The following is a 26,421-nucleotide window of genomic DNA, read 5'->3' as shown; positions in this document are numbered from 1 at the left end:
CTGCTTATTTACTTGCTCAAGAATATGTAGAGGATAAATGTAAAGCCAACTAATAAAGGGGGTTTTTTGGATCAGAGATCTCCATTTCAAAGCAGATTTATCATTCATTGTAAAATCTCCAAAGGAAAATTAAATCTAAAGAAGAAACAAGGATGATGCTATTGTTTAAGTTACTTGAGTGGTTGCACATCAGACCTGTATTTTCTCACTGGATGATTAACAGCTGTCCAACACAGATAACAAAAAAGCCTGTTTGGTTCAATAATTCATGTTCTTTCAGATTGTGCTGTAATAAACCAGATAACACTGAACATGTTATTCATCATGGCTGCTGAGTATAATATTGTGCCATGATGTGATGTCCTAGTGCAAAATCAGGAGTATATGGGAAAACACAAAAGAGCTTGAATTAAGGTCCCTTTCTCTAACGTATCTATCACTTTAGGCTCCACTTAGCTCCATGCAAGTGGACTCCTGTCCCCTCGCAGCTGGAGCTACTGAAGACAATGTGGTACCACTCAGGCACACGGGGTCAGTCAGTGCAGAGCTTCTTTGATATCAAGGGTTCTGCACAGGTGCAAAAGTCCACTCCAGCCTTAATCTGGATTTGAGTTTGTGAAGCTTGCATGGCTCTAAATCTACTGTAAAACTCCTAATGAAATCAATAAAAGGCACAGTCTGGGGAATCATTGGAAAAACAGCTAATTTCTTGCTATAATTTGCAGCACTTTATGCATAATCTCCACCTGTTGAAAATATCTGGTGTTACCCCTCCATTATCTACAAAGATTCCAGCCCAAAATCAGTGCAAAGCAGGTTTGCAAAAGATTTATAGGTATTGTGTGGATTAATGTGGGACTACAAAATTATCACCCATTCCTTTGTTGCTACTGAATTTACTTGGTGCTGATATTTTATCAAAACAACTTAAAAACTGACTCATAATTAAATGTGAATCACAATTGCTGCATGATGAGTGAACACTAAGGTCCTACTCCTGCAATTCATTGAAGGCAATGGGGCTCTTTGTGGGCTTAGCAGCCTGTCCACATGCAATGAATTATAAGCTCATGTCCTTGGCTTGTAAATGGTTCAGGGCAGGCACCACCTTTTAGATATAAAATTGTGAAGTGTCCATTGCCAAGTACAATGGGGCCCTGACTGAGGCCTCTAGGTGCTGCCATTGTACAATAATACGTAATAGTAGGAGTCAGTAACAGGCAGCAATGGGGTTATGTTGAAAAGACTAGAAAACTCCTAAAGAACTAGCCTTTCTAAAGGACAAAAGTTCACTGGGGCCCAAATTCAGCTTAAATGCAAACATATGCTTAAGTCTCATTATTGTAATGCTTAAAGTTAGGTTTGTGCTTAAGTTTCTAACTGAATAGGGACCTAAATATGAAAATGAAGTGATGGGCAAATATAGATAAAAACAGAATGCACGTTGAAGCTAAGTGATACAAAAAGAGAGTCTGTTAGGACATTTGATTTTTGCTCTGAAGCAAATTTCCATTTGCTGTAGTTAAAGAATGCCCATTAGTTTGTGTAACTGGTAAGCAAAGCATCAAGCATCAGTTTTGCTTCACTCTTGTTTTATAGGATATCTTTTACTTTTATGAAGTCGAGAGTATTTCTATGTGCTCAATAACACAGTGATGAGTGTAGTATAAATACCTAGACAGATAGATTAGTTAGCTATTTGTATTCACCATCTCCTGGGTAAAGAGGAGTGCCATCACAGCATGCTCTTTGGAAGAGCAGAAAATCACAATAAACACAAGGATACAAATATATATATAGCCAATTTCTTGCTATTATTTGCAGCAATTTACGCATAATCTCTATATGTTGAAAATAATCTATCCCTAATGGTTGCATAAGCTATTGGGTTCACTGACCCATCCCCAAAGCATCCTTCTGAAGTCGTTTATGTGAGGCTGATGGAGAGATCATTTCTGCAACATGCAAGGAGCACAAAGGCAAACTGGTGTGGCTGCTCAGGGGGCAGACTACCCCGCATGTATTTTTTCTGCCCAAAACCTAAACCACATCACGAGTTATTCTGTGGATTTCATCCTGCTTATATAGAGTCTCAATTCTCAGACTATATATGGGTGGAATGAATTTCACCTCAAATGCTTTGAGACTCTAGGAAGAAAGGGGTTACAGAAATTGAAAGTGCAAAGTAGTTTCACCTGTTTCTGATCTATTGGGTAGATTACAGGTTTTTGAAAAGAGCATGTAAACATTAGAGATTAGCATCTTGATATTTTCATGCAAAGATACATATAGGAAGGCAATAAAATTCTTGAAAACTTTCTGAGTTAGGGTTCATGACTGTAGTTTAATACGCTACATGCTTTATTTTCAACATATCAAAATTAGTAAAACCACATTCGAGATTTATCTCTTTAAACATAATTTAAATTTAAAACAGATTTGGATGGTTTAAAGAGTAAGAAGTATCTCTCAATAGTACATTTGAATGTTTCTGCTCTTTAATAACTCAGAATAGTTCAAGACAATTTAAAACAAATGTGCTCCTGGACTGAAACCCTGATTATAAAGTTTTTCTTACAAGCACACTTGAAGGATGAGCTACGAACCTCTATCAATACTGATTTATAATGGAAGTACTGGTATTGATACAGCCCTCTTTATAGTGTTGTGAACAGAAAGGATATTATAGAAGAGTGATGAAGGCTGGATTTGTTAAAAGAATATATTTTCTATCTTCTAAAGGAAGATATTTGATTTCTGAATCACTAGCTGTGTGATGGTGTGTACAAACCCCACTCTGGGGAACAAGGAGCAACTCTGGTCATAAGAGGCTCTGTCCAGCCATGCCGGGGCTTAAAAGGGTGCAGCACAGCTCAGTCTGGGTGGTCAGTAGAAAGGAGAAGACTTTCCTAGTAGCTTCTGCTGGAATACAGCAGGAGCCTCATGCTGCCCCAAAGCAGACCTCAACTCAGAACTGCAGCCCTTTGCAGAAGAGAGTTGAACATCTGCTTGTGAGTTGGGAAGGAACCTCCTGACCCTCTTTCTGGTGGAATATGTTGTGGGCCAATAGCCAGGCCTTCACCATGACTCTGGAGAGGCAGGGATGCAGTAAGAAGTGACTGGGGAAGTAGGCTGGGTGGTACCCTTACGCAGGTTGCACACATGAACTGCCTGCCCCAGGACCCTGGGTTGGAACCCAGTGGAGCATGAGGGCCTTGGTTCCCCTACTGCCAACCCTGGACTTGAACCACTACGGGATGTGGTCTGGTGAGCTGATCCCCCATCACAAGCTGTTACAACTTATATACAAACTTTTAGTATTAAGTACAATTAAATTTCAAACTCAGTTATGTTTTTAGCATTGGCTATTTAAACCTGTTCTATAAAAATAGAAATAGTATCTTACGCCCAGTTCAGCAAGATACTCAAGCATATGCCTTACTTTAAATATGCGAATAGTCCCACTGAGGTCAGTGGCTGGGACTCTTAAAGAAACTTCAGGAAGTTAGGCACTCAAATCCCATTTAAAATTCTTGGGAATTGTGCACCTACTTCCCATTTGTGACGCTGAAAAATCTCACCCAATGCTTAAAGGTAAGCATGTGCTTAAGTAGTTTGCTGAAATAGGGCTTACATGCGGCAGGAGTTATCTATTGACAAGTCACCATGTAAAGTACCTTCATGCTCATGCATGCAGCCCAGCTCTAATGCATTTCAGACTGCAATAACACTCTCTCTCTCCCCTGCTGGCAATATTGTTAGATGTAGACCTGAACCAATGCTACTGATCCACTTGCAAGTGAACTTTGCAGGTGTCCAAATTTCCCTTGTTTTTATAATAGGCCAAACCCGAACTAAAGATTTAAGAATCTTAAAACTTTGAGGTGTTTGAAAAATTTGCTTTTGCTCTTTGCTGCAACATGAGACGTCTTATAATGACATTGATTCCTGCAAGCCTGTTCCTTTGCCACATAGTACCATGGTGAGATGGGTATTTAGAATACCAAAATGAATTTGGCTGGAGCCTGAGGGTTTTACCAGTGACGCATGAAATCTTTGTGGAGGATTTGTAGGGCTCTAACAGGGCTTCAGTCATGCTCCCCTGCAAGGGGAGCTTGAAGAGATGTGTATATTGCTTGTTTCACCATTGGTAAGATATAGGGATCATTCAAACTGGCTCAGTGCTGAGTAAAAATCTGGAAAGGAGGTGAGGGACGGCTCAGGACAAAGCCATACATAGAGGAACATTCCGGAACAGTGTCCCCTGGTTACCAACCACACCAAGCTCCGTCTCCCCATCTTAATGATGAATGTTGCCTTGCCTCACCTCATGATTATGAGGCTGGGTTTGGAAAAAGATGAGTTGCATTGTGGATTAGGCTATATACTGGTTAGTGGGAGGTGGCAGGCAATGAGCAGTACAGCCAGCACCACCCCCGTGCCCTGGCCTCTTTATGCCATTCTAGTGGTGGAGAGAGGTTGCAAAGGGGACAGAGTGCAAAGGGGACCCGCACAAGAATTCTTTCTGTGCAGGGGCTGAACAGGAGCAGCATATGTAGCCTTATACTGCCCATCCTTAGTCTCTGGTGTATGGGCATGCTGAGAGCAGATGGATTGTTTCAGGGACAGGAGGGGGAATGGCTAGAGTGCTCAGCTCCTAGCAATGGTGGGCTCCACTAAAGCCCAATGGCAGCTGTGCAGAAGCTGTTACAAGTTCGAGGAGCCCTTCTATGCTGGGATCCACATTGCCCTGCACATTATCCCAGAATATGTGAGGGGCAAGAGTAGCTTGGTCTCACCCTAGCCTCACCCCTCGGGCTGTGCTATCTGTGCTTCATCTCCTGAGAGGTGCAGCACAGATTCTGGCCCCTGCCCACAGTCTGGTGAACTGGTTCAATTGTCTTAAGAACTGCTGTCCTACTGCAGCTATTTCCTCTTCTATTTCTCTGTCACGTAAAGATTAGGAGAAGAGAAATTTAAGGAGATGAGCATTCCAAAACTTTGGAACTGAAGTGTTTAAGGTTTCTAGACTGACTGAATATGCTGAGAGATGCAAAAAATAAAAATAAAATAAGAATAAAAAAATCACCTAATCATTTATACTGAGAGGCAGTGGGTGAGCACAAATACCATTGTGTTTCTGTTCCTCACTGTGCATACAAACAGACGCAAGACACAGAAACCCTGAACAGATAACTGCTGTGACATTATTTCCTATACTGCTGGAACATTTCTGTGCATGCAGAAATGCTTGCTGCGGGCAGGTGGCAGCACACCACTGAGCAAACCAAACCGTCTTTTGCTTGACAATAACATAAATTAATCATTTATGCTCTCAGACAGGTTGGTTCTGAAGTATTAATAATTTTCATTAATTTAGAAGGGGAAGTCACTTAGGCCCCTCAAAAGCCCATGGGTCACCTCTGCTCCAAGATCTCTTTCTTGAGCGGTAACAATTAATTTAGACCCCATCATTTTGTATGTATAGTTGGGATTATGTTTTCCAAATGCATTACTTTGCATTTATCAACATTGAATTTCATCTGCCAGTTTATTGCCAGTCACCCTGTTTAGTGAGATCCCTTTGTGACTCTCTGCAGTCAGCTTTGGACTTAACTATTTTGAGTAATTTTTTATTGTCTGCAAATTTTGCCACCCCCTTTTCCAGACCACTTATGAATATACTGAACTGCACAGGTCCCTCTACAGACCCTTGAGGGACCCTGATATTTATCTCTCTCAATTGTGAAAACTGACCATTTATTCCTACCCTTTGTTTCCTAACTTTTAACCAGTTACTGATCCATGAGAGGCCCTTCCCTTTTACCCCATGACAGCTTACTCTGGTTAAGAGCTTTTGGTGAGGGACCTTGTCAAAGGCTGTCTGAACGTTCAGGTTCACTACATGAACCTAATCACCCTTGCCACATGGTTACTGGCCTGCTGTAATTGCCAGGAACTCCTCTGGAGCCATTTTAAAAATAGACGTTACATTAGCTACCCTACAATCATTTGGTACAGAAACTGATTTAAATGACAGAATACATACTATAGTTAATAGTTCTGCAATTTCATGAGTTCCTTTGGAACAAATTTATCAGTTGTTTCACAACTTCCTCTACTCACATCTCAATCTGGGAGAGTTCCTCAGATTTGTCATCTAAAACAAATCTTTCAGGTGTGAGGATCTGCCCCACATCCTCTGCAGTGAAGACTGATTCAAAGAATTCACTTAGCTTCCCCGTAATGGCCTTCTCTTGCTTGAGTGCTCCTTTGGCAGCTTGATTGTTCAGTGATCCCCTCGACTATTTGGCAGGCTTTCTACTTCTGATATACTTAACATTTTGTTGCTGTTAGTTTTTGTGTCCTTAGCTAGTTGCTCTTCAGATTCTTTCTTGGCCTGCCATATACAGGATTTTATATTGGATTTGCCAGAGTTTACGCTCCTTTCTATTTTCCTTTTGAAGGATGTCTTTTTGGACAAGTCAGAGGTAGAGGAAAGCATGGTTGTTGGCCCCTACCATTCAGAGACCCTCCTCTTTTCTCCTGCCTCCCAAGCACCCTGTTGACACTAGAAGCACCGATATCTTGTTCTCAGCTGCTGCCCAGTAAAAACCCCTGTAATTTGTGTGTGTGTGTGTGTGTGTTCACAGTACAGTAGGCCATATCACTTAATGCTGACTGGATGAATATTCTCTTATACCTGGATTCTCTGAGAGAAGGAGGAGTTGTGTAGGGGAAGAACTTTGTCACAGTCACTTCATTTCAATTGTCAGAGCCTGATCTTCACTCACATGAAGGCTTTGTGAGAATAAGGGCAGAGGTATAATCTTATAGAGCTGACACCTCCTTCTTCCATAGGCAAGAGGAAAGATATACCAGATTGGGGTTCCCTCTTATCACTAATAGGGAAGATTTAGTCACCATGTCCAAGCAGTCCAGAGTGAAGCATTGGCCACTGCCAGTGGCAGAATATTTCTCAAGAGTTGCATGTTCCAATAGTGTGCACTTTTCTTTTAAAAAGCAAAATGAGGCAGATCCTCAATGGGTGTAAATCAGCACAGGCCCGTTGAAGCTACACCAATTTACACCAGGTGAGGATGTGGCCCCTACTAATGTATTCTTGTAAGGCCTCACTTCCTGCATGATACATCATTCAGAATAAAGGGGTGTTTTTTTTGTACTCTTTGACCTCAGTCAGAATTTTTCTTTCATTTCTGAACTCATAGCCACAACCCACACATTCATTTAAGGAAGATTTACAGGAACTTCTGTGATGCAAGTGCCTAGCTTGTAGTTATTTAGTTCAGCTCTTACTTTCACACTCTTAGTTTCACACTGGTCAAAGGCTGTGCTTTGCTCTGAGCCTGCTTCTAAATGGAAAGCTCTGAGTACTGCTATGTTTACTATTTAGTCCAAGATTATCTGAAATACGTTCTTCAGGAACCACAGCTTGGACCAGCCCCAAGCAGAGTTGCTCATGTCTTAAGACACGCTGCATCCTTTCTGCAAAAGGAAAATGAAGAGAGTCTGAAACCATGTTTGGACACATTTGATATTACCTCTGTAGATGCTGCCAGAAGAATTTTCACTCAAGTCATGGATAAAGAATTTGCTGATGGAAACACTAACTGGGGACGGATTTTGACAATATTTATGTTTGGAGGAATTCTTTCTAAGAAGCTTCAAGAACACAGAGTTCAGCTTACAGGAGAAAATAAAAAGCAGATTTCTTATTTCATCACAGAGTACATTATAAACACCAAGGCTGAGTGGATAGAGGCAAATGGAGGTTGGGTAAGTTTCAGTGCTGTATTTTATAACCATTTTTCACTGCTATCTAGATCAGAAGAATTTTCATTAATAAATTTTTTTAAAATGTTCTTTTAACTACTGTCAAAAAGAATTGACAACTTAGCCAGGGCTTTATCATTTGCTTTATTTAAAACTTTTATAACTTGAATTCTTCCTTAAGACTTAAAGCAAATATCTTGCTTCAGACCTAAATTAGAGGAAAATACAAGACCTTTTTAAGGTGCTTGTGACAGTATAAAGTCAGCCCTGAATCATTTTTATAGTACACTTTCCAAATTGAAATTAAAGTGAAAGGACACAGTAATAATGCTATGACCAACCTAATCCAAAGCCTTCTGAAGTCAATGGAAAGGCAAATCTTTATAGGTGAAATCCTGTCCATATTGAAGTCAATGGGAGTTCTGCCACTGAGCTCCATACAGCCTGGTTTTCATCCTCTGTCAATTTAGTTGTATAGTCTGATAATTAAATATAATTGGAGTTAAATCCTTCTTGCCTTATTCATGCACTGAGACTACTTGTGTGAGTAGAAATTGGCTGAGAGATTCCTAGGACTTCCCCATGGTTATTTTACAAATACAAGTAAAGTATTTGACAAACAATAGGTTTCTTTTTCCAGCTTCATATATATGACCATTTAATGAAAGTTCCTGTGCTGATGCAGAGGAAAGTTGTAGGAAACTCCGCTCTTCTGCTTTGCAGGGTTTCATCACGCAAACCTGATTTTCTGTAGGAGTTTTGGGGAAGTTGATGGTAAATGCCATCAGAGCCTGAGATCCCCTGGTATTTTGTGCATGTGTATATATATGCAAATGTCACTTTCTCTTCATATCGCCTCTTTGGGCCCAATTCTTCTCCCAGTGCAATTACTCTTGATTTATACCATTGTAGATGAGCTCAGAATCAGGCTTATTTTCTCTTTTCTCAGCTGTCCCCATTTACTACTGTCTTTATCCTTTCCCACACTTTTCTCTAGCTTGCTCTTGCTCTATTTCTGTTGGGTAACAGTTGTAGTGAGTTAAAAGTGCTTCATACATCATGTTTATACAAGCTTCTTTGCCTGCCTCTTTCAGTCAAACCTGTTTAAGATCACCATCTATTCCTGACATTTTTTTCTCACTATATCTGGAATTTTCAAGAAGTACCTCATAACACCAGAAAGAGAAAGTTTAAAGGGGGAATATTTATAAGCATATTAAAACTGAAGCACGGACAGTTATGTTACTTGCAGAAATGAGCCCGAACCACAAAGTTTAAATCCAACCTAAATAACGAACCTTCTCCAGAAGGGAGTAGGCAGGGAGGGAGCACATTTGGCCATGTTATGACCTGGAGATGAAACAGGCTTTGCATGATTTGCAAATAGCTTCAGCTATTGTTTTTAAAGCCCAGTTCATCTTTTTCTGAGGTAGTTGTCTGTAAACCTGCGTCTATGGGAATAAAGGTTCAACAGCTCTATTGAACTGGAAGCCTCCTGCGATCATGAAACAATGGTGCATTTTTCACAAGCTCATTATTTTAAAGCTATAACCAGACTGTACATATTCTTCTCCATAGGAAAATGGCTTCCTAACTATGTTTGAGGAAAAACGATCATGGCTGTCCTTATTCAATATTAAAGCAAAAATCATGGATGCTTTTTCCTTCTTCAGTCAGTACTATTGACCAGACGGAGATCAGCCTTCCGCACGTAAACTGGATGTTGCCACAAGACACATTACAGTGGCTTTCTTCAAGCAAGAGGAAAATGAAAAAGCCTTCTAGAATTAAGGACATGTTTTCTTGCTTACATTATATTTTAATTTATATATATACTAGTAAATGTTTAGGTGCTGGCTTATTTGACAACAGTAAAGACTGGAGTCCTCCTGCTATCGAAAAGGTACAGAACTGACTCCCAATATGCCTCAGCCCTGACCTGGAGAGAACACCTCTAGGAGAGACAGAGAGCAGTTCAGTGTCTATCTTCTCTGATGCACCTTCAAAGACATGCATTGTTTCACCTACATATAATCCTATGGGTTAGGAGCAGTATCAGTTTTAATTCTGAATTTTAAAAATTTTGTGAATTAAATTTCTTACTTTATTGCATTTTGTTGTTTACTTTATCAGCAGTAGACTTCTTAAATAAAGGGGGTAAAACACTCACTCATGAAAGTACATGCAAATTCATGAGATGGATCAAATGATCACTTGGGACCAGCAATTTAAAATGTGTGTATGTATTTACTAATCAGTACAATGGCATCTGTGTAATAATTTCTGTTTTTAAAAAGGTTCTTCATATGCATGGTGTTCTTTCCACCTGCAATGACCACTTGATTTATTTGTTTAAAGAGATGCTTTTAAATGGCCACGTGAAAAAAGTTTATTTGAAATCAATAAATTATTTGCATCTTCTATAATTAAAATGTGACCAATGGGTTTTTGGAAAAATATATTAAAATATAAACATATACTTAGGCTGAAAGTTTATTTTTACCAAGTTTCATCTCTGAAAAAACATTTTTTTTCTATTCAGCTGTTAGATCACCTCGTAAAGTAAGAGTGGGCATAGGTGCAAATCTAGGCAGTATAGGCCTGATCCAAAGCCCACTGAAGTCAATAAAAAGGCTTGTTTACAAGTTAGTCTGCAGTATTTTTGGTGCATTATCTGGCAGCTTGTGTATGAGCAGCCTGTTAGAACTTGATTAAATAATATATATGGATCAGATTTGGATGGCAGTACAGTACTACATATTTAGGGGATACATTTAGTGAATGAAGTAGGAGCCTCTGAAAAGTCACAGGAACACCTTCTAATGGATTTCTTGGCTTTCCTTGTCAAAGGTGGACACATTTGTACTGACTCAAGTCTTACACTTGCTCTCTGACTTCATATAGTGATTGTTAAAGATTTCAACTTATGCTAACTAAAAGACCTTTTCTTTAACTACTAGGATCCTAGGATTCGCCTGGATAGCTAATAAGAGTTGGGACTTGCTGGTCTCCCTTACAGGAACGGAGGGAGTGAACCAGGGTAGGAAACACCAAGTACATATGGGTGGGGAACAGTTGTTCCTTGCCATGCCACCTCTTCTCTGAGAGCGCTCTATATAAGCATGGTTCTGTAGTGTTGGATGTGCCATAGCAGGAAGGCAAGCAGTTGCTCTTGGAGGGCATGTTCTCTATGTGACGTGGTGGCTTTTTGATAGAAAATGCTCAAGTGTTTAGAAAAAGTTACAAGCAGTATTAGCTCCCTCTACAGTTTCTCTTCTCACTGGAAGATGGGATACTGCAAAGCTGCAAGGGAATGGTTATTGACAGTACAGCTCCTCGAGAATGTTAAGGAGGACTCTTTAGAGCACAAAGAGGTGGAAAGCCACCTTCAAAGATAGCCCGGGCTCTAGATAACATGGCATGCCTTCCATGTGGATCCTTGCCATCCCTGGGATGTGCAAATCCAGCTTTATGTGATGAACCTCATGGAGTTTCTGCAGTACATTGTCTCTTCCTACAGGAATCCTGGTCACTAAGTCACGGACCCTGGTCATTCAGTTCACCTTCAGACATAATTCTCAATGTTTATCTTAGTTGTCATTATTATTACTATTGTACAGGCAAAGAACTTCAGTAATTCCTAGGGATTGTAGATCAGCAGCAGGGAATCAAAAATGACGATACTGCTAATTGTGAACAAAGTGGTTGTAAATTAAGTGTTTAAAGATTTGTAGTTAGCGCTCCTTGTGAACTTTCTCTGTCAACTAAATGACACATTCATTGACAATCTTTAGGTATATTTTGTCCCAATGGAAAAATACAAGTTCATTTTTTGTCTAATAACTTAACTTGTATAACTTGTATATTAAATATACAAAACCAGACTTGGCCTTTTATATAGACATAGAATTACAGATAGACTATGTAATGGTTTTAGCACTTGTCTTTCATCTCTAAAACATGGGTTTAAATAAGGGAAGCTGGGATTATCAGCTAAATGATCCATTGGGACTATGGACTATCTTCACCAATAACAAAATCTATAGCTGCTCTGGATTTATGAAAAAGAACAGCTAGTATATCTGGTACCTCTTTTTATTATTTTATTATTCATTCTTTGCATTATCATAGTTTCCAGGAACCTTAGGCCTGGAACGGGACTCCAGTGTGCTAGAAATGACAGACCCTGACCCAAGGATCTTACAGTCGTACAAGACAATAGACAGCAGCTGGATACAGACAGATGGGGAGTTCAGGAAAACAATGAGACAATACTGATCAGCATGAGAAGCAGTAGTTTCAGCACCCCAACAGCCTTACCATTGTCAAGTTTTTGTAGGCCTCCCGGCAAGAGTTTTTAAGGAGGGTTTTGAATGAGGATAATGAGTTTGTTTTGCAGATGTTTACAGGGAATTTTTTCCAAGGCTGAGGGGAAGCATAGGAGAAAGCACAAAGATGCTTGTTTGAAAATTTAACAAGTGGTCAATAGAGGCGGGCCTTATGAGCCAACTGGAGGCAGAAATCACTCTTTTGATAGTGAATGAAAGATGATAGGTAGGGTGGAGATAGGTCCTGAAGGGCTTTGAAAGTGAACACAAGTAGCTAACATTTGATACAACAGAGAAGAAAGTCAGTGAAGGGATTCAGTTACACTTGATTTCTATGTGATATCTAAGTATACTTGTATATTTTAATGCTACTGCCTCAATTGTGTAGAACACTACTGACATTGTTTGGTTACTGACATCACGTTAGGCACCACCACATCTGCAGTGCATCTATACCACAACCATTGAAGACATCACTGTCAGACAAAATACTGGAGCAGCAGACAATGCTCTGTTGCTGGAGGAAAGGGCAGTCAAACGGCAGTGGAACAGCACAGAAGATGAATACATCAGTATAGTGGTCAGGTAGTATAAGAATGTCACTGCAGCACATGATGGTATTGAGACCTACCAGATCACCTAATCCCATTTTCTTACCAATGGAGCATTGATCATTATTGTATTTACTAGTGTTTGGTCAGATATTTTAAATGCCCCAAGTGATGACGCTTATGCCCCTTTCCTTGGGAGACTGTTGCATGAGTTAATACATGTTCTTGACAGGCGTGATGCAAGACAGTGCAGGCCACAGAAACTGCTGAGACATACTGAAAGGGAAGAACCACACTGACAAAAAAAGCCATCATCCATTCCTGTAACTCACAAAATTCCCCTAGCGTTCTAGACACTGTCTCCTACTCTCCCCCAGTTGTCATTTAGTCAGTATGAGAACTGGAATCACTTGGTCAGTGGCTGTTAAATTATATTAAGTTCTACTCCCCCTTTGGATAGCAAAATCATGATGGGGTGATTTCTTTATGATGTTCTGTTTACACTAGGCAAAAATGATTTGCAACCAAGTGTTGGATGGGACGCCTTTCTACAAACACAACAGTCAACTTCAGACTGCTCTAAATTATGGTTGGGGGGTAACATTAAACCATCTTTGCCACCTGCCTCTGGTCCTGTGCTGAGCACAGCTGAGGCAGGCCAGTGAATCTGGAGCAGTATTTCTAACAGAGTAGCAAGCCCCCCAGTACATTAAAAAGTATCTTTCAGGTCTCTTCATACATCAGACAGAAGCAACATAGGCCCATGACATCTTCCAAAGTATTTTTGACAGTCATTTTCAATTGGTTGATTTTAGTAGTAGATGCTAAAGTCTGAATCATTAAAAAAACTCTCACAGTAGTGAATCTCCAGGCATTCTAAAATCAGAAGTCAAATCATGAGATTGGCTTGCAAATCACAAGATTTTAATTAGTTGACTGGCTTCTGATTCTTTAGGGTGCACTTGGTTCACATTTTCAAACTGTTCTTTGGAACCATGAGGATTAGAAGTTTCTGAAAGCAGAGACTGTTAGTCAGCACTCGACTCCAAAAGCTACAGGTTTTAGAACATCAACCTCTGCACCAGTGGTGATAAAACCAGAAGAGCTGCCAAGGCTGATTTCAAGCTTACAAGGATTTGCAGTCAGAATGGGTGGGTTGGGGTCTCATGGGTGGCCAGAATCACAGAATCATAGGACTGGACCTCGAGAGGTCATCTGGTACAGTGGTTCTCAAACTTGGGCTGCCACTTGTTCAGGGAAAGTCCCTGGCGGGCCGGGCCAGTTTGTTTACCTGCCGCATCCACAGATTTGGCCGATCGTGGCTGCCACTGGCTGCGGTTTGCCGCTCCAGGCAAATGGGGGCTGCAGGAAGGGCAGCCAGCACGTCCCTCAGCCCATGCCGCTTTCTGCAGCCCCCATTGTCTTGGAGTGGCGAACCGTGGCCATTGGGAGCCACGATCAGCCAAACCTGCGGATGCGGCAGGTAAACAAACTGGCCCAGCCCGCCAGGACTTTCCCTGAACAAGCGGCGGCCCAAGTTTGAGAACCACTGATCTAGTCCAGTCCCCTGCACTCATAGCAGACTAAGTATTATCTAGATCGGGGTGGGCAAACTTTTTGGCCTGAGGGCCACATTGGGGTTCCAAAACTGTATGGAGGGCCAGGTAGGGAAGGCTGTGCCTCCCTAATCAGCCTGGCCCCTCCCCCCTCCCGCCCCATCCAACCCTTCCTGCTTCTTGTCCCCTGACTGCCCACTCCTGGGACCCCCTACCCATAACCGACCCCCTGGGACCCTACTCCCTATCCAGCCGCCCCTGGTCCCTGTCCCCTCACTGCCCCAACCCCTATCCACATCCCCACCCCCTGACAGGACCCCCAGGACTCTCATGCCTATCCAACTGCCCCCTTCTCCCTGTCCCAACTGCCCCTCAGGACCCTCTGCCCCTTATCCAACCCATCCGCTCCCCACCGCCTTACCATGCCACTCAGAGCACCAGGACTGGCAGCTGTGCTGCCCGGCCAGAGCCAGCCACGCTGTCGCGCAGTCTAGAGCACCAGAGCAGGTTGGCAGCTCTCGCAGCCCCGCCACCCAGAGCGCTGACGGCATGGCAAGCTGAGGCTGCGGGGGAGGGGGGACAGCAGGGGAGGGGCCAGGGGCTAGCCTCCCCAGCCAGGAACTCAAGGTCCCGTGGGCCGGATGTGGCCTGCGGGCTGTAGTTTGCCCACCTCTGGTCTAGCTCCATCTATGAACTAAATAGCACAATAGAGAACAGAACGTATGACCTTACTACTTGAAACACTGGTCTCTACCATTTCAGCTACAGAAGAATCTCTGGTACAGTGAAGTAATAGGACTTATAGAGCATCCTGTCTGTAGGCCTGTTTCTAGGGTCAGCCAGCTGCAAAAACTTGGACAAGTCTCAAATTCCAGCCACTCACTGAACTGTTAAATGGGGCATAAGCAGACCTGCCTGGAGGCATTACACAACAGTGGAGGACATTTTCCATTTTTCTCCTCTCACATCTAGGCAGACTCATTGAGCTAGTCAGGCACAAGACTTATAAGGATTCTGCAGAGAAACTATAATGCAGGTTCCCTTGTTCTATGTGTGGGGCTGCCCCAAGTGTAAATTGGGTGGTCTTGTGCCAGTGCTTGTGTGTACTTGTCACCACTGTCCTCTATGTTATGTTCATGACATACACTCAGAGAAGTTAGATAAAAACATAAAGTACTCTTGCTGAAAGGTTGCAACGTAACACAACTTTATTTCTTAGAATTCAGAAGAATAACACACACACACAAAAGAGACAAAGCAGGTTACTCCCTAAAAGAGAGGCACAACTCACCATACCTTACTCTGAGGTATCTTCAGACTGAATGCTGCTAGGCCCAGATCCTAACCTGCAAGCAAGGTCAGGGGAAAAACCCCATTATGTAAAGGGCAGCCTATGATTGTAACACAGTTTTCAAAACACTACACGTTACAGAATAGAATGTCAGGTGATTCAAGTTTCTGTGAAATATATAATCCTCTGTTGCCTTATCTGCAAATGGGCTAAAAGCCATATAATTACTGATGGCAAACAACGATTCTTCTTTAGTTCAATATTCCCATGCAGTGCAGAACAGCATCAGAGATACACAGTGGAGATTGGAGTGAAGACTTTCACCCTAGCATGTATGTAGTTGTGGTTTCCGCATATAAAGGAGAAAACAAGGCTGACACTATCATTTGAGCAAATCCCTTTAAATGTCTGTATCATTCAAACAGTGGTATGCCGTACCCCCAAGTTACTTCAGGTCAAACAATTCCATATTCTGTATCTGTTCACAGATCTGCTGAGGAGTTAGCTAATTGTATGCAAAATGCTAGGAAGAACTGAAGGCTTTCCGAGGACTGGGGCAATTCTGTGACATTTTTTGTGCTCTTCAAAAGTCAATCCTTGCAAAATAAGCCCATTTCCCCTAAATAACCTCACATACAATAGCAGATATTGTACAAAAGTAATGTCCGCACTACTTTCCCATCTGATGGTAAGTAATATTTGTTTATTTATTTTATTTTATTTTATTTTTGTGTGTGCTGAGATGAGTCAGAAAGAAGAGAAACCTTTCATCCCTTTAGGAGAGTATCAGTATCAGCTTCTGCCATTTCTTCTGCAATCGATTAGCTCCTGGAAATTAGGGGGGAGGGGGGTTCAGGAGGGTTGACATTTTGCTGTTCAATAGTGACACCTGCTAACTGCTCAGGAACACCTTAATGGAGGTCTCAGAAAACACAGTTCAGCCCTAGTGGCTGGCAGACAGATATGGTGATGTGAGTTGTGTCTACAGAGGTGGGGTAGGGTGGGGGAGTTGAATAATGAGCATACTAAGTGCTTGATAAAAGCACAGAGCTGACCTGAGCAAAGCCCCTGCAATCAGTGCTGTATCTGTTTGCAACTCTGCATGCGCTGCATGTGTAAACCATATTGTGTTGCTCCTCTTGACATTAGGGACCATAGCTGGAGGCCCTTACTCAGGCAAATCTCCCAGGACTGAGTAAGGATTTCAGGATTTGGCCCTGTGCAGAATGCACTATTGCAAAGATAGCGCCTGGGAATTCAAACTTCTACAGCAAAACAAATGGTAAGACAGTGCACCTCAGCATCCACTGTAAACTGCTCTCGGTTGTTCAGAGCTCACCCAGAATCGTTCCTATTACTGCCAGAACTTCCTCTTCCTCTCGCCTACTGCTGCCACAACTTCTGTCACTGGGGCCAGAGGGGGATTGTTCAAATGTTCAGCAGCTCTCTACTCCTCCCACCCCCCAGCAGCTGCTTCTCTCACTGGGGCCAGGCTGCTCCTGAATGGCTCTCCAGTTTCTCAGTCCACCCCAAACCTGTCTTCCCTCTGGGGATGGGGAGATTTCCTGCAGCAGTTCTCTCTTGGGCAGTCTGTCCCTTCCCTTCAGACTCTTTTTGCCCAAAAGAGCATTAATGGCCTTCCTTTATCTGTTCCCTTGACAACTAAAATGGAGACCCAACAGGAAGGAGAGCAGGTCATGACTTCCACTGAGGCCCCTCTTGCAGCCTGCCACAGAAAAGGCTGAGGAGGGAGGGGGAAAGGGAGGGGAGACAGAAGCTGGGAATGGGCGACAGAGAGTGGATCACTTGATGATTACCTGTTCTGTTCATTCCCTTTGGGCACCTGGCATTGACCACTGTCGGAAGACAGGACTGGGCTAGATGGACCTTTGGTCAGACCCAGTATGGCAGTTCTTATGAGACTATCGCGGGTCAGAATGAGAGTTGGTGATGAAAGTCTGCCTGGCAGCACACGTCTTAGAGTGAATCTGGTGAATTTGCATCTCAGATTTACTCATGTTTCAATGAGTCGAGCAATTGTCTTTTTATTATTAGTAATTGGTGGTTTTCTGTTTCTTATTTGAGGAATCTCTAGTCACCAGGTTTTCAGTTATTTTGGGAGGAAAATAGATACATTTTTTAGACTAAAAAATCCCCAAACCTACTTTTTTTTGCACACATTTTTTAAAGTAAAACTTGAGTTGATGGCAGTAGATATACACAGCGAGCAGAATTTGGCCTAAAGTTCAAGTGTGGAGTCTAATTTTCCTTGATTTTAAGTATCTAAATGTCAATGTGGCTGTTTCCACAAGAGTCAGCAAAGCCTTGTTGAATCTTGATAGACAGTAATTTGCATAACCCTAAATGCACATTTATGTTTAATGAGTGGTAGTCATGTTAGTCTGTATCAGCAAAAATGAGGAGTCCTTGTGGCACTTTAGAGACTAACTAATTTATCTGGGCATAAGCTTTTGTGGGCTAGAACCCACTTCATCAGATGCATGAAGTGAAAAATACAGGAGCAGGTATAAATACATGAAAGGATGGGGGTTACTTTACCAAGTGTGAGGGTCAATCTAACGGGATAAATCAATTCACAGCAGGATACCAAGGAAGGAAAAATAACTTTTGAAGTGGTAAGAGAGTGGCCTATTTCAGACAGTTGACAAGAAGGTGTGAGTAACAGTAGGGAGAAATTAGTATTGAGGAAATTAAATTTGAGTTTTGTAATGACCCAACCACTCCCAGTCTTTATTCAGGCCTAATCTGATGGTATCCAGTTTGCAAATTAATTCCAGTTCTGCAGCTTCACGTTAGAGTCTGGTTTTGAAGTTTTTGTTTTTGAAGAATTGCCACATTTAGATCTGTTATTGAGTGACCAGAGAGACCAAAGTGTTCTCCTGCTGATTTTTGAATGTTATGATTCCTGATGTCAGATTTGCATCCGTTTATTCTTTTGCATAGAGACTGTCCAGTATGGCCAATGTACATCGCAGAGGAGCATTGCTGGCACATGATGGCATATATCACATTGGTAGGTGTGCAGGTGAAAAAGCCTCGGCTGATGCGGTTAGGTCCTATGATGGTGTCCCTTGAATAGATATGTGGACAGAGTTGGCACCGAGGTTTGTAGCAGGGTTTGGTTCCTGGGTTGGTGTTTTTGTTGTGCAGTGTGTAGTTGCTGGTGAGTATTTGCTTCAGGTTGGGGGGCTGTCTGTAGGTGAGGACTGGCCTGTCTCCCAAGGTCTGTGAGAGTGAAGGTTCATCCTTCAGGATAGGTTGTAGATCCTTGATGATGCGCTAGAGAGGTTTTAGTTGGGGACTGTAGGTGACGGCTAGTGGCGTTCTGTTATTTTCTTTGTTGGGCCTGTCTTGTAGTAGGTGACTTTGCGGTACCCTTCTGTCTCTGTCAATCTGTTTCTTCACTTCACCAGGTGGTCTGCAGTTTTAAATAATGCTTGATAGAGATTCTGTAGGTGTTTGTTTCCATCTGAAGGGATCGAAGCAAATGCGGTTGTATCTTAGAGATTGGCTGTAGACAATGGATCATGTGATGTGGTCTGGATGGAAGCTGGAGGCATGTAGGTAAGTATAGTGGTCAGTAGGTTTCCAGTACTGAGTGATGTTTGTGTGACCATCTCTTATTAGCACTGTAGTGTCTAGGAAGTGGACCTCTTCTGTGGACTGGTCCAGGCTGAAGTTGATGGTAGGGTGGAAATTGTTGAAATCTTGGTGAAATTCCTCAAGGGCCTCCTTCCCATGGGTCCAGATGATGAAGATGTCATCAATGTAGCGCAAGTAGAGTATGGGTGAAAGAGGACGAGAGCTGAGGAAGCGTTGTTCTCAGTCAACCATAAAAATGTTGGCATACTGAGGGGCCATGCGGGTACCCATAGCAGTCCTGCTGACTTGAAGGTATAAATTGTCCCCAAATCTGAAATAGTTGTGGGGGAGGACAAAATCACAAAGTTCAGCCACCAGGTTTGCCGTGATGGTATCAGGGATGCTATTCCCGATGGCTTGTAGTCCATCTTTGTGTAGCATGTTGGTGTAGAGCAGTGTTTCCCAAACTTGGGATGCAGCTTGTGTAGAGAAAGCCCCTAATGGGCAGGTCCGGTTTGTTCACCTGCCGCGTCCGAAGGTTTGGCCGATTGTGGCTCCTAGTGGCCGCGGTTTGCTGCTCCAGGCCAGTGGGAGCTGCTGGAAGTGGTGCGGGCCAATCACTCCCCTGGGACCCAACCTCCTATCCAACCTCCCCTGCTCCCTGTCCCCTGACTCCCCCAACCCCTATCCACACTCCCGCATCGTGACAGGCCCTCTGGAACTCCGACACCTAGTCAACCTCCCCTGTTTCCTGTCCCCTGCCTGCACCCCCGAGACCCCCTGCCCCTTATCCAACCCACCTGTTCCCTGCCCCCTTACCATGCCACTCAGAGCACTAGGACTGGCAGCTGCACTACCTGGCCGGAGCCAACCATGCCACCGCGCAGTCTAGAGCACCGGGGCAGGCCAGTGTTTCTCACAGCTATGCTACCCGCTGCCCAGGCGAGCTGAGGGTGTGGGGGGACAGCAGGGGAGGGGCAGGGGGCTAGCCTCCCCAGCTGGGAGCTCAAGGTCTCGGCAGGATGGTCACGCGGGCCAGATGTGGCCCGTGGGCCAGTTAGTCCACCTCTGATCTAGACTATCCCTCACAGGTGTTTGTCTAATTTGCTCTTAAAAATCTCCAGTGATGGAGATTCCACAGCCTTCTGAGGCAATTTATTACAGTTCTTAACCACCCTGACAGTTAGGAAGTTTTTTCCTAACGTCCAACCTCAACTGGCCTTGCTGCAATTTCAGCCCATTGCTTCTTGTCCTATCCTCAGAGGTTAAAGAGAACAATTTTTCTCTTTCTTATTTGTAATAACCTTTCAAGTACTTTAAAACTGTTTTTATCACCCTTCCCTGTCTTCTCTTCCCCAGACTAAACAAACTCATTTTTTTTCAATTTTCTCTCATAGGTTATGTTTTCTAGACCTTTAATCATTTTTGTTGCAGAAGAGTCCTATGCAAGAGCTTCCATGTTTTAAAGGCGGTAATACACATTAAAAACAGCTAGGAAGTGTTTACATTACAAAACCACATTGGACCCAAGTGTCCTGCAAACACTTCCAGGGGCTTAACCCTCAGCATGTGAGCAGCCTAAGAGCACTGTGGGCAGCAGGAACCTGGGTGCCAGGCACCTGGAGTCAGAAACACCTTGGGCAGCAGGAGTGTGGGCACTGGGGATCACCCTGGCACAGGGAACCTACTGGAATCCCCCTGGGCAGCGGAGGCCTGGGTGCTGGGGATTCCCTTGGGCAGTGGGGGTCTGCGGACGCTGGGGATCCCCCTGGGCATGAGGAACCAGAAACCAATCGGGCAGTGGGGTCCGCGGACGCTGGGGATCTCCCTGGGCATGGGGAACCAGAGACTAATTGGGCAGTGGGGACCCGGGTGCCTGTGGATCCCCCTGGGCAGTGGCGGCATGCGGATGCTGTGGATCCCCCTGGGCACAGGGAACCAGAAACCAATCGGGCAGCGGGGACCTGGGCGCCTGGGGATCCCCCAGGCACAGGGAACCAGAAACCAATTGGGCAGCAGGGGGCTCGGTGCTGTGGAGCCCCCTGGGCATGGGGAACTAGAACCAATCGGGCAGCAGGGATCTGGGCGCTGTGGATCCCCCCGTGTAGTGGGGTGCTCGGAGCTGTAGAGCCCCCTGGGCACGAGGAACCAGAAACCAATCGGGCAGCGGGGACCTGGGCGCCTGGGGATCCCCCAGGCACAGGGAACCAGAAACCAATCGGGCAGCGGGGGGCTCGGCGCTGTGGAGCCCCCTGGGCACAGGGAACCAGAACCAATCGGGCAGCGGGGGGCTCGGTGCTGTGGAGCCCCCTGGGCACGGGGAACTAGAACCAATCGGGCAGCAGGGATCTGGGCGCTGTGGATCCCCCCGGGTAGTGGGGCGCTCGGCGCTGTGGAGCCCCCTGGGCACGGGGAACTAGAACCAATCGGGCAGCGGGGACCTGGGCCGCGGCGCTGGGGATCGCTCTGAGATCTCTAGCGCTCAGGGCCCGCGAGAAGCAGGCCTCGGGGGAGGGGGCGCTGCGTGCGGGGGAGGGAGGCGGCGCGCAGAGCAGCGAAGACCCGGGGGCTCATTCTGCGCATGGAGAGCCGAGGGGAGGGACGCGGCCTGGCGGGCGAGTCCAGCGAGATGGCAGCGGCGCTGCGAGCCGCCAAACAAGCGCTGCGAGCGGAGATGAAGCGGCGGCTGAGGGCGCTGAGCGAGGCGGAGAAGCAGCGCCAGTCCCGCCTGCTGAGCCGCAAGGTGGGTGTCCGGCGGCCCGGGGCTAGGACCCTGCCTGGCTGCCCGGTAGCTGGGCTTACTCCGCCCTTTCCCCGCTCGCCTTGGAGGCCGGAGCCCTCCCGCGTGGAGTCCCGCGGGCTCCAGCGCGCCCCGAATACCAGCCCCACGCCCGACCCACTGCTCCTCCCCGAGCGGGCCCCGCCAGTCCTCCAGGGCCAGGCCCGCCCCGCCCTTCAGTTGGGGCTCTGGGCCAGCCTTGATTTGGGGGTGCTTCCCCCCGCCCCGGGTGCAGATGAGCTCAAAGTGCCTGAATCTGCTGCAGAACTCTCCCTGCCTCTGCCCTCCATTCCTGCCTCCAGGCCTATGCCCCGCAGGTGGACTGATCTCGGGGTGTGTGCGCCAGACCCCCGTTCAGATCCCACCCAAAATATAGATTTCTTCCTCCATGCCTGCCAGTTCATAATATTAAAATCATGTATAGCCTTTAAATCAGATCCTCTGGATTTTCCAGTGCAGCCAGTTAACTAGGGGCCTGGCCACACTAGGATAATGAAGTATTTCTTGGGGGGGGAAAAAAAAAAAAGTAAAAAACAGGTAGCTAAGCTAGCACGTTTTCTAGCACGTTTTTAAACACTAGTGTAGCTAGGATAGCGGAGCATAGAGTTCACCTCATCTAATTAACACATGTTAAAATACAACTTGCGCTGTCTCCCTTAGAGTTTAAAAACCTGTCAACTAGTATATTATAAATATAAACCTTTTATTCCCGTGTGGACAAGCCCATAGCCTGTCTTCTACTGAGAGCTCTTTGGACTGACTGCTGTTTGTGTCTTGAACAGCACCAACTAAACTGATGCTGCTAAATGCATAATTTGAAACTAATGAGAAGCTACAGGTAGGCTCAGAAGGTTCATAACATAAATGAATTTGGGCTGAGTTGTGAGGCCCTGATCATGCAAACACTTGTGCACGTGTTCAGCTTCTGGTCCTATTGGACTCAGTAGTAAAACTCCCATTGGTATCAGTGGGGGCAGAATTATGGCAATGCTGAAAGGTTTTGAACATTCGACCCGGAAGTGATAAAGTTGGGTTCGCCTAAAGGGAAGATACTGGGCCACTGTCTAGTTTGCAGCAGAACAGGTAAACTGACTAAGGCCTGATTCTGCAAACACACAAGTGTTTAACTTTACTGTCATGAATAGCCCATGTGTAAGAGTTTGCACGGCCAGGGACTTAAATATTTGCAAAATATACAGTGAAAATCTAAATCCAAAGCTCTTTTCAAACAGATTGTAAGTGGTAAATTGAGATAAAGGAATTACCTTCATTATCAGGAGATTAGTGTAGTGGGCATTGAGAAGTGTTTAAAAATGTTGAGAAAACATCCTAAGCAAAGGCTGAAAAATTATCTTCATAACAGATTATAGGAATTGCAGTTGAGAAGGATAAAAGAGACTTGACTACTTTACTTAGAACTTGAAGAATGCTTTTACATAAATTCCCGTCTTGGAAAGATCTTAAATTCAAATTGGAATAGCTGCACTAGGCTGACTTTCTTACTAGTATTTAATTAGCTATTGCATGACTGTGCTTGCTTAATGTTTGTGTTCCTGATTAAAGTCATGCAGTTTGCATGCTCTGATTCTGCAATAATAGTCATCAGCTAATGTACAAAGGCCAAAGCGTTTTCTCTTTGGAAACTTCTGTTGTGTGACAGGAGCTACTGCCTGGGCCAGGGAGACATCTTCTGGCTGTTGGTACTAATGTGAATGACTGTCTGATTGTATTTGTCTTCAAGGGCACAATATAACTGCACCATGCATTGATCGCACTATGAATTTTCCACACTGTGGAAGAGGAGAGGTAGGTAGAAGAGAAAACCTGAAGAGAGAGAGAGGAGAAGAGTGGGAATAGGATAGTTATTTTTTAAGAAGTCAATAAAGAGATACAATTGATCTAGTTTTTATATATCACACACACACAAAGTGGGGAATAGCCAAATAACTATAGACTTTTTAAATAAATGTAAGAGACTTAGTCAGAGAGGAGGGAGAAAAATTAAGTATAGGTTAAAAACACGTACAAGTAGAAAAAGGAATATAGGTGAGAATTAGAGAACTATTTAAAAAAAAAAAAAAAAGGAAAGTGACAAAGGTCAAAGCATAGAAAGGCAGTTAGTCCAGGATTATACAGACACACAAAAGAGAAAAGACGGTTACTCACCTTTGTAACTGTTGTTGTTTGAGATGTGTTGCTCATATCCATTCCAGTTAGGTGTGCGCGTGCTGCGTGCATGTTCGTCGGAAGATTTTTACCCTAGCAACACTCGGTAGGCCGGCTGGGCGCCCCCTGGAGTGGCGCCACTATGGAACCAGATATATAGCCCTGCCGACCCAGCCACCCCTCAGTTCTTTCTTGCCGGCTATTCCGACGGTGGGGAAGGAGAGTGGGTTTGGAATGGATATGAGCAACACATCTCGAAGAACAACAGTTACAAAGGTGAGTAACCGTCTTTTCTTCTTCAAGTGATTGCTCATATCCATTCCAGTTAGGTGATTCCCAAGCCTTACCTAGGCAGTGGGGTCGGAGTGAGATGTGGCAGCATGCAAAACTGCTGAAGCAAAGGTTGCATCATCTCTGTACTTTGAACTATAGCATAATGTGAAGCAAAGGTGTGGACCGAGGACCAGGTAGCTGCGCGACATATTACCCGGATGGGTACATGAGCCAGGAAGGCAGCTGATGAAGCCCGAGCCCTGGTAAAATGTGCGGCAAGATGGCCCAAGGGAACATGAGCCAAGTCATAGCACGTCGTCACCCAAGAGGAGATTCTCTGGGAGGAGACAGGCAGGCCCTTCATACGGTCGGCCACTGCAACCGAGCGTTGGGGTGGTTTACGAAAGGGCTTCGTCTATTCAACATAGAATACGAGCTCCCTATGGACATCTAGGGAGTGCAGTTGTTGTTCCCATCGAGATGAGTGTGGCTTCGGGAAGAAGACCGGAAGGAAGATGTCCTGCTTGGTATGGAAGGCCGATACCACTTTAGGGAGGAACGCTGGTGTGGTCGCAACTGCACCTTGCCCTTGTGAAAGACAGTATACGGTGGGTGCACCATGAGTCCTCGAAGCTCGGAGACTCATCTGGCTGATGTAATGGCTACGAGGAAACTGTCTTGCAGGACAGGTATAGCAGTGAGCAAGTTGCCAACGGCTCGAGTGGTGGAAACATAAGTCTGTTGAAGACTAGGTTGAGGTTCCAGGTAGGGGCAGGGCGGCATACTTGGGGATATAGGCGTTCCATGCCCTTAAGAAATCTAGTAACTATAGGGTGCAAGAACACAAAGCAGCCACTCTCCCCTGGGTGGAAGGTAGAGATGGCTGCCAAGTGTACCCTCAGTGAAGATACCGCCAGGCCCTGCTGTTTAAGAGACCAGAGGTAGCCCAAGATGGTAGGGATTGTGACTTCAGTAAGAGTAACATTCTGCGTTCCGCACCAGCAGGAGAAATGCTTCCACTCGGCCAGATACGTTGACCTTCCTGCTACCCAGGAGTACTTGTTGTATCCAAGCAGAGCAACGCAATGACTAGTTTAGCCATGCATCAGCCACGCCGTGAGATAAAGGGCCTATAGGTCTGGGTGGCGAGGACTGCCGTGGACCTGAGTTATCAGGTCTGGGTGGAGTGGCAGGGTAATTGGGTTGGCTGTCGATAGGTCTAGCAGCATGGTGTACCAGTGTTACCTGGGCCACGCTGGAGTGATCATGATTAGGTGCTCTCTGTCCCTGCGGAGCTTTAGCAGGACCTTGTGAACCAGTGGGAATGGTGGGAAGGCATAAAGCAGCTGGTTCTTCCATGGCATTAGGAACGCGTCCGAGATAGACCCCAGTGAAAGACCCTGGAAGGAGCAGAACATCTGGCATTTCCTGTTCGCGCGGGAGGCGAACAGGTCTATTTGGGGAAATCCCCACTTCTGGAAGACCGAATGAATAACATCTGGGCATATTGACCACTCGTGGCACAGGAAGGACCTGCTCCGTTGATCCGCTAGAGTATTCCGAACCCCAGATCTATCGAGTGGGCTATGCAAAAGTCTGAGAGTCAGATGGTCTCCTGACAAAGGGGGAAAGATCGAGTCCCTCCCTGTTTGTTTATGTCATACATAGCTGCTGTTTTGTCTGTAAACACTGAGACACAACGGCCTTGTAGATGTTGCTGGAATGCCTGGCATGCCAGGCGGACTGCTTTCAGCTCTCTGACATTTCTGTGTAGCACCAGTTCCTGAGTTGACCAGAGGCCTTGTATGCGAAGGCGTCTGAGGTGAGCACCCCAGCTGAGAGATGACGTGTCTGTCGGCAGGGATATGGAGGGCAGGGGTGGGTGGAACAGCAGTCCCGCACACACCAGGGAGGGAGTCAGCCAGCAGTCTAGGGAGCCTAGAATGCTCGGGGGAATGGCGACTATTGTGTCTATTGGGTCCCTGCCCGGGCGGTATACTGGGTTGAGCCATGTTTGGAGAGGACGGAGGCGGAGTCTGGCATATTTGGTCACGAATGTGCAGGCAGCCATGTGACCTAG

General features: G+C 44.9%; 2 protein-coding genes across 4 annotated transcripts in view; both read left to right on the top strand.

The window, feature by feature from the left end:
- Positions 1-26,421, top strand: part of MTHFS (methenyltetrahydrofolate synthetase) — a 77,084-nt gene that overhangs the window by 23,149 nt on the left and 27,514 nt on the right. Inside the window, exon 1 of one of the 2 annotated variants that reach the window (XM_030577828.1) lies at positions 21,668-21,866. The exons of the other annotated variant lie outside the window; for it this stretch is intronic. Within the exon in view, the coding sequence (XP_030433688.1) occupies positions 21,705-21,866 (162 nt within the window). The 5' untranslated portion in view covers positions 21,668-21,704. Of the gene's footprint in view, positions 1-21,667; positions 21,867-26,421 lie in introns of those variants that run through there. 2 annotated transcript variants of the gene reach the window in all.
- On the top strand, positions 7,319-10,256 carry BCL2A1 (BCL2 related protein A1). 2 transcript variants are annotated; one of them, XM_030577836.1, is made up of 2 exons: positions 7,319-7,797; positions 9,468-10,256. In XM_030577836.1, the coding sequence occupies exons 1-2, from the start codon at positions 7,378-7,380 to the stop codon at positions 9,507-9,509; spliced, it is 462 nt and encodes a 153-aa protein (XP_030433696.1). In that variant the 5' UTR covers positions 7,319-7,377; the 3' UTR covers positions 9,510-10,256. The 2 variants fall into 2 exon arrangements, with proteins under 2 accessions (XP_030433696.1, XP_030433694.1); XM_030577834.1 differs by having other exon boundaries at positions 7,331-7,797; positions 9,373-10,256.

The sequence above is a fragment of the Gopherus evgoodei genome, chromosome 10, assembly GCF_007399415.2.
Source record: "Gopherus evgoodei ecotype Sinaloan lineage chromosome 10, rGopEvg1_v1.p, whole genome shotgun sequence".
Classification (NCBI taxonomy): Eukaryota; Metazoa; Chordata; order Testudines; family Testudinidae; genus Gopherus; species Gopherus evgoodei.
Note: the sequence above shows the minus strand (reverse complement) of the source record. Positions and strands in the feature narration are given on the sequence as shown.

Coding starts and splice junctions, on each gene's coding strand:
- BCL2A1 (XM_030577834.1), top strand. CDS start 7,378: ATGGAAAGCTCTGAGTACTGCTATGTTTACTATTTAGTCCAAGATTAT. Junction 7,798..9,372: donor TAGAGGCAAATGGAGGTTGG/GTAAGTTTCAGT, acceptor TCTTCTCCATAG/GAAAATGGCTTCCTAACTAT.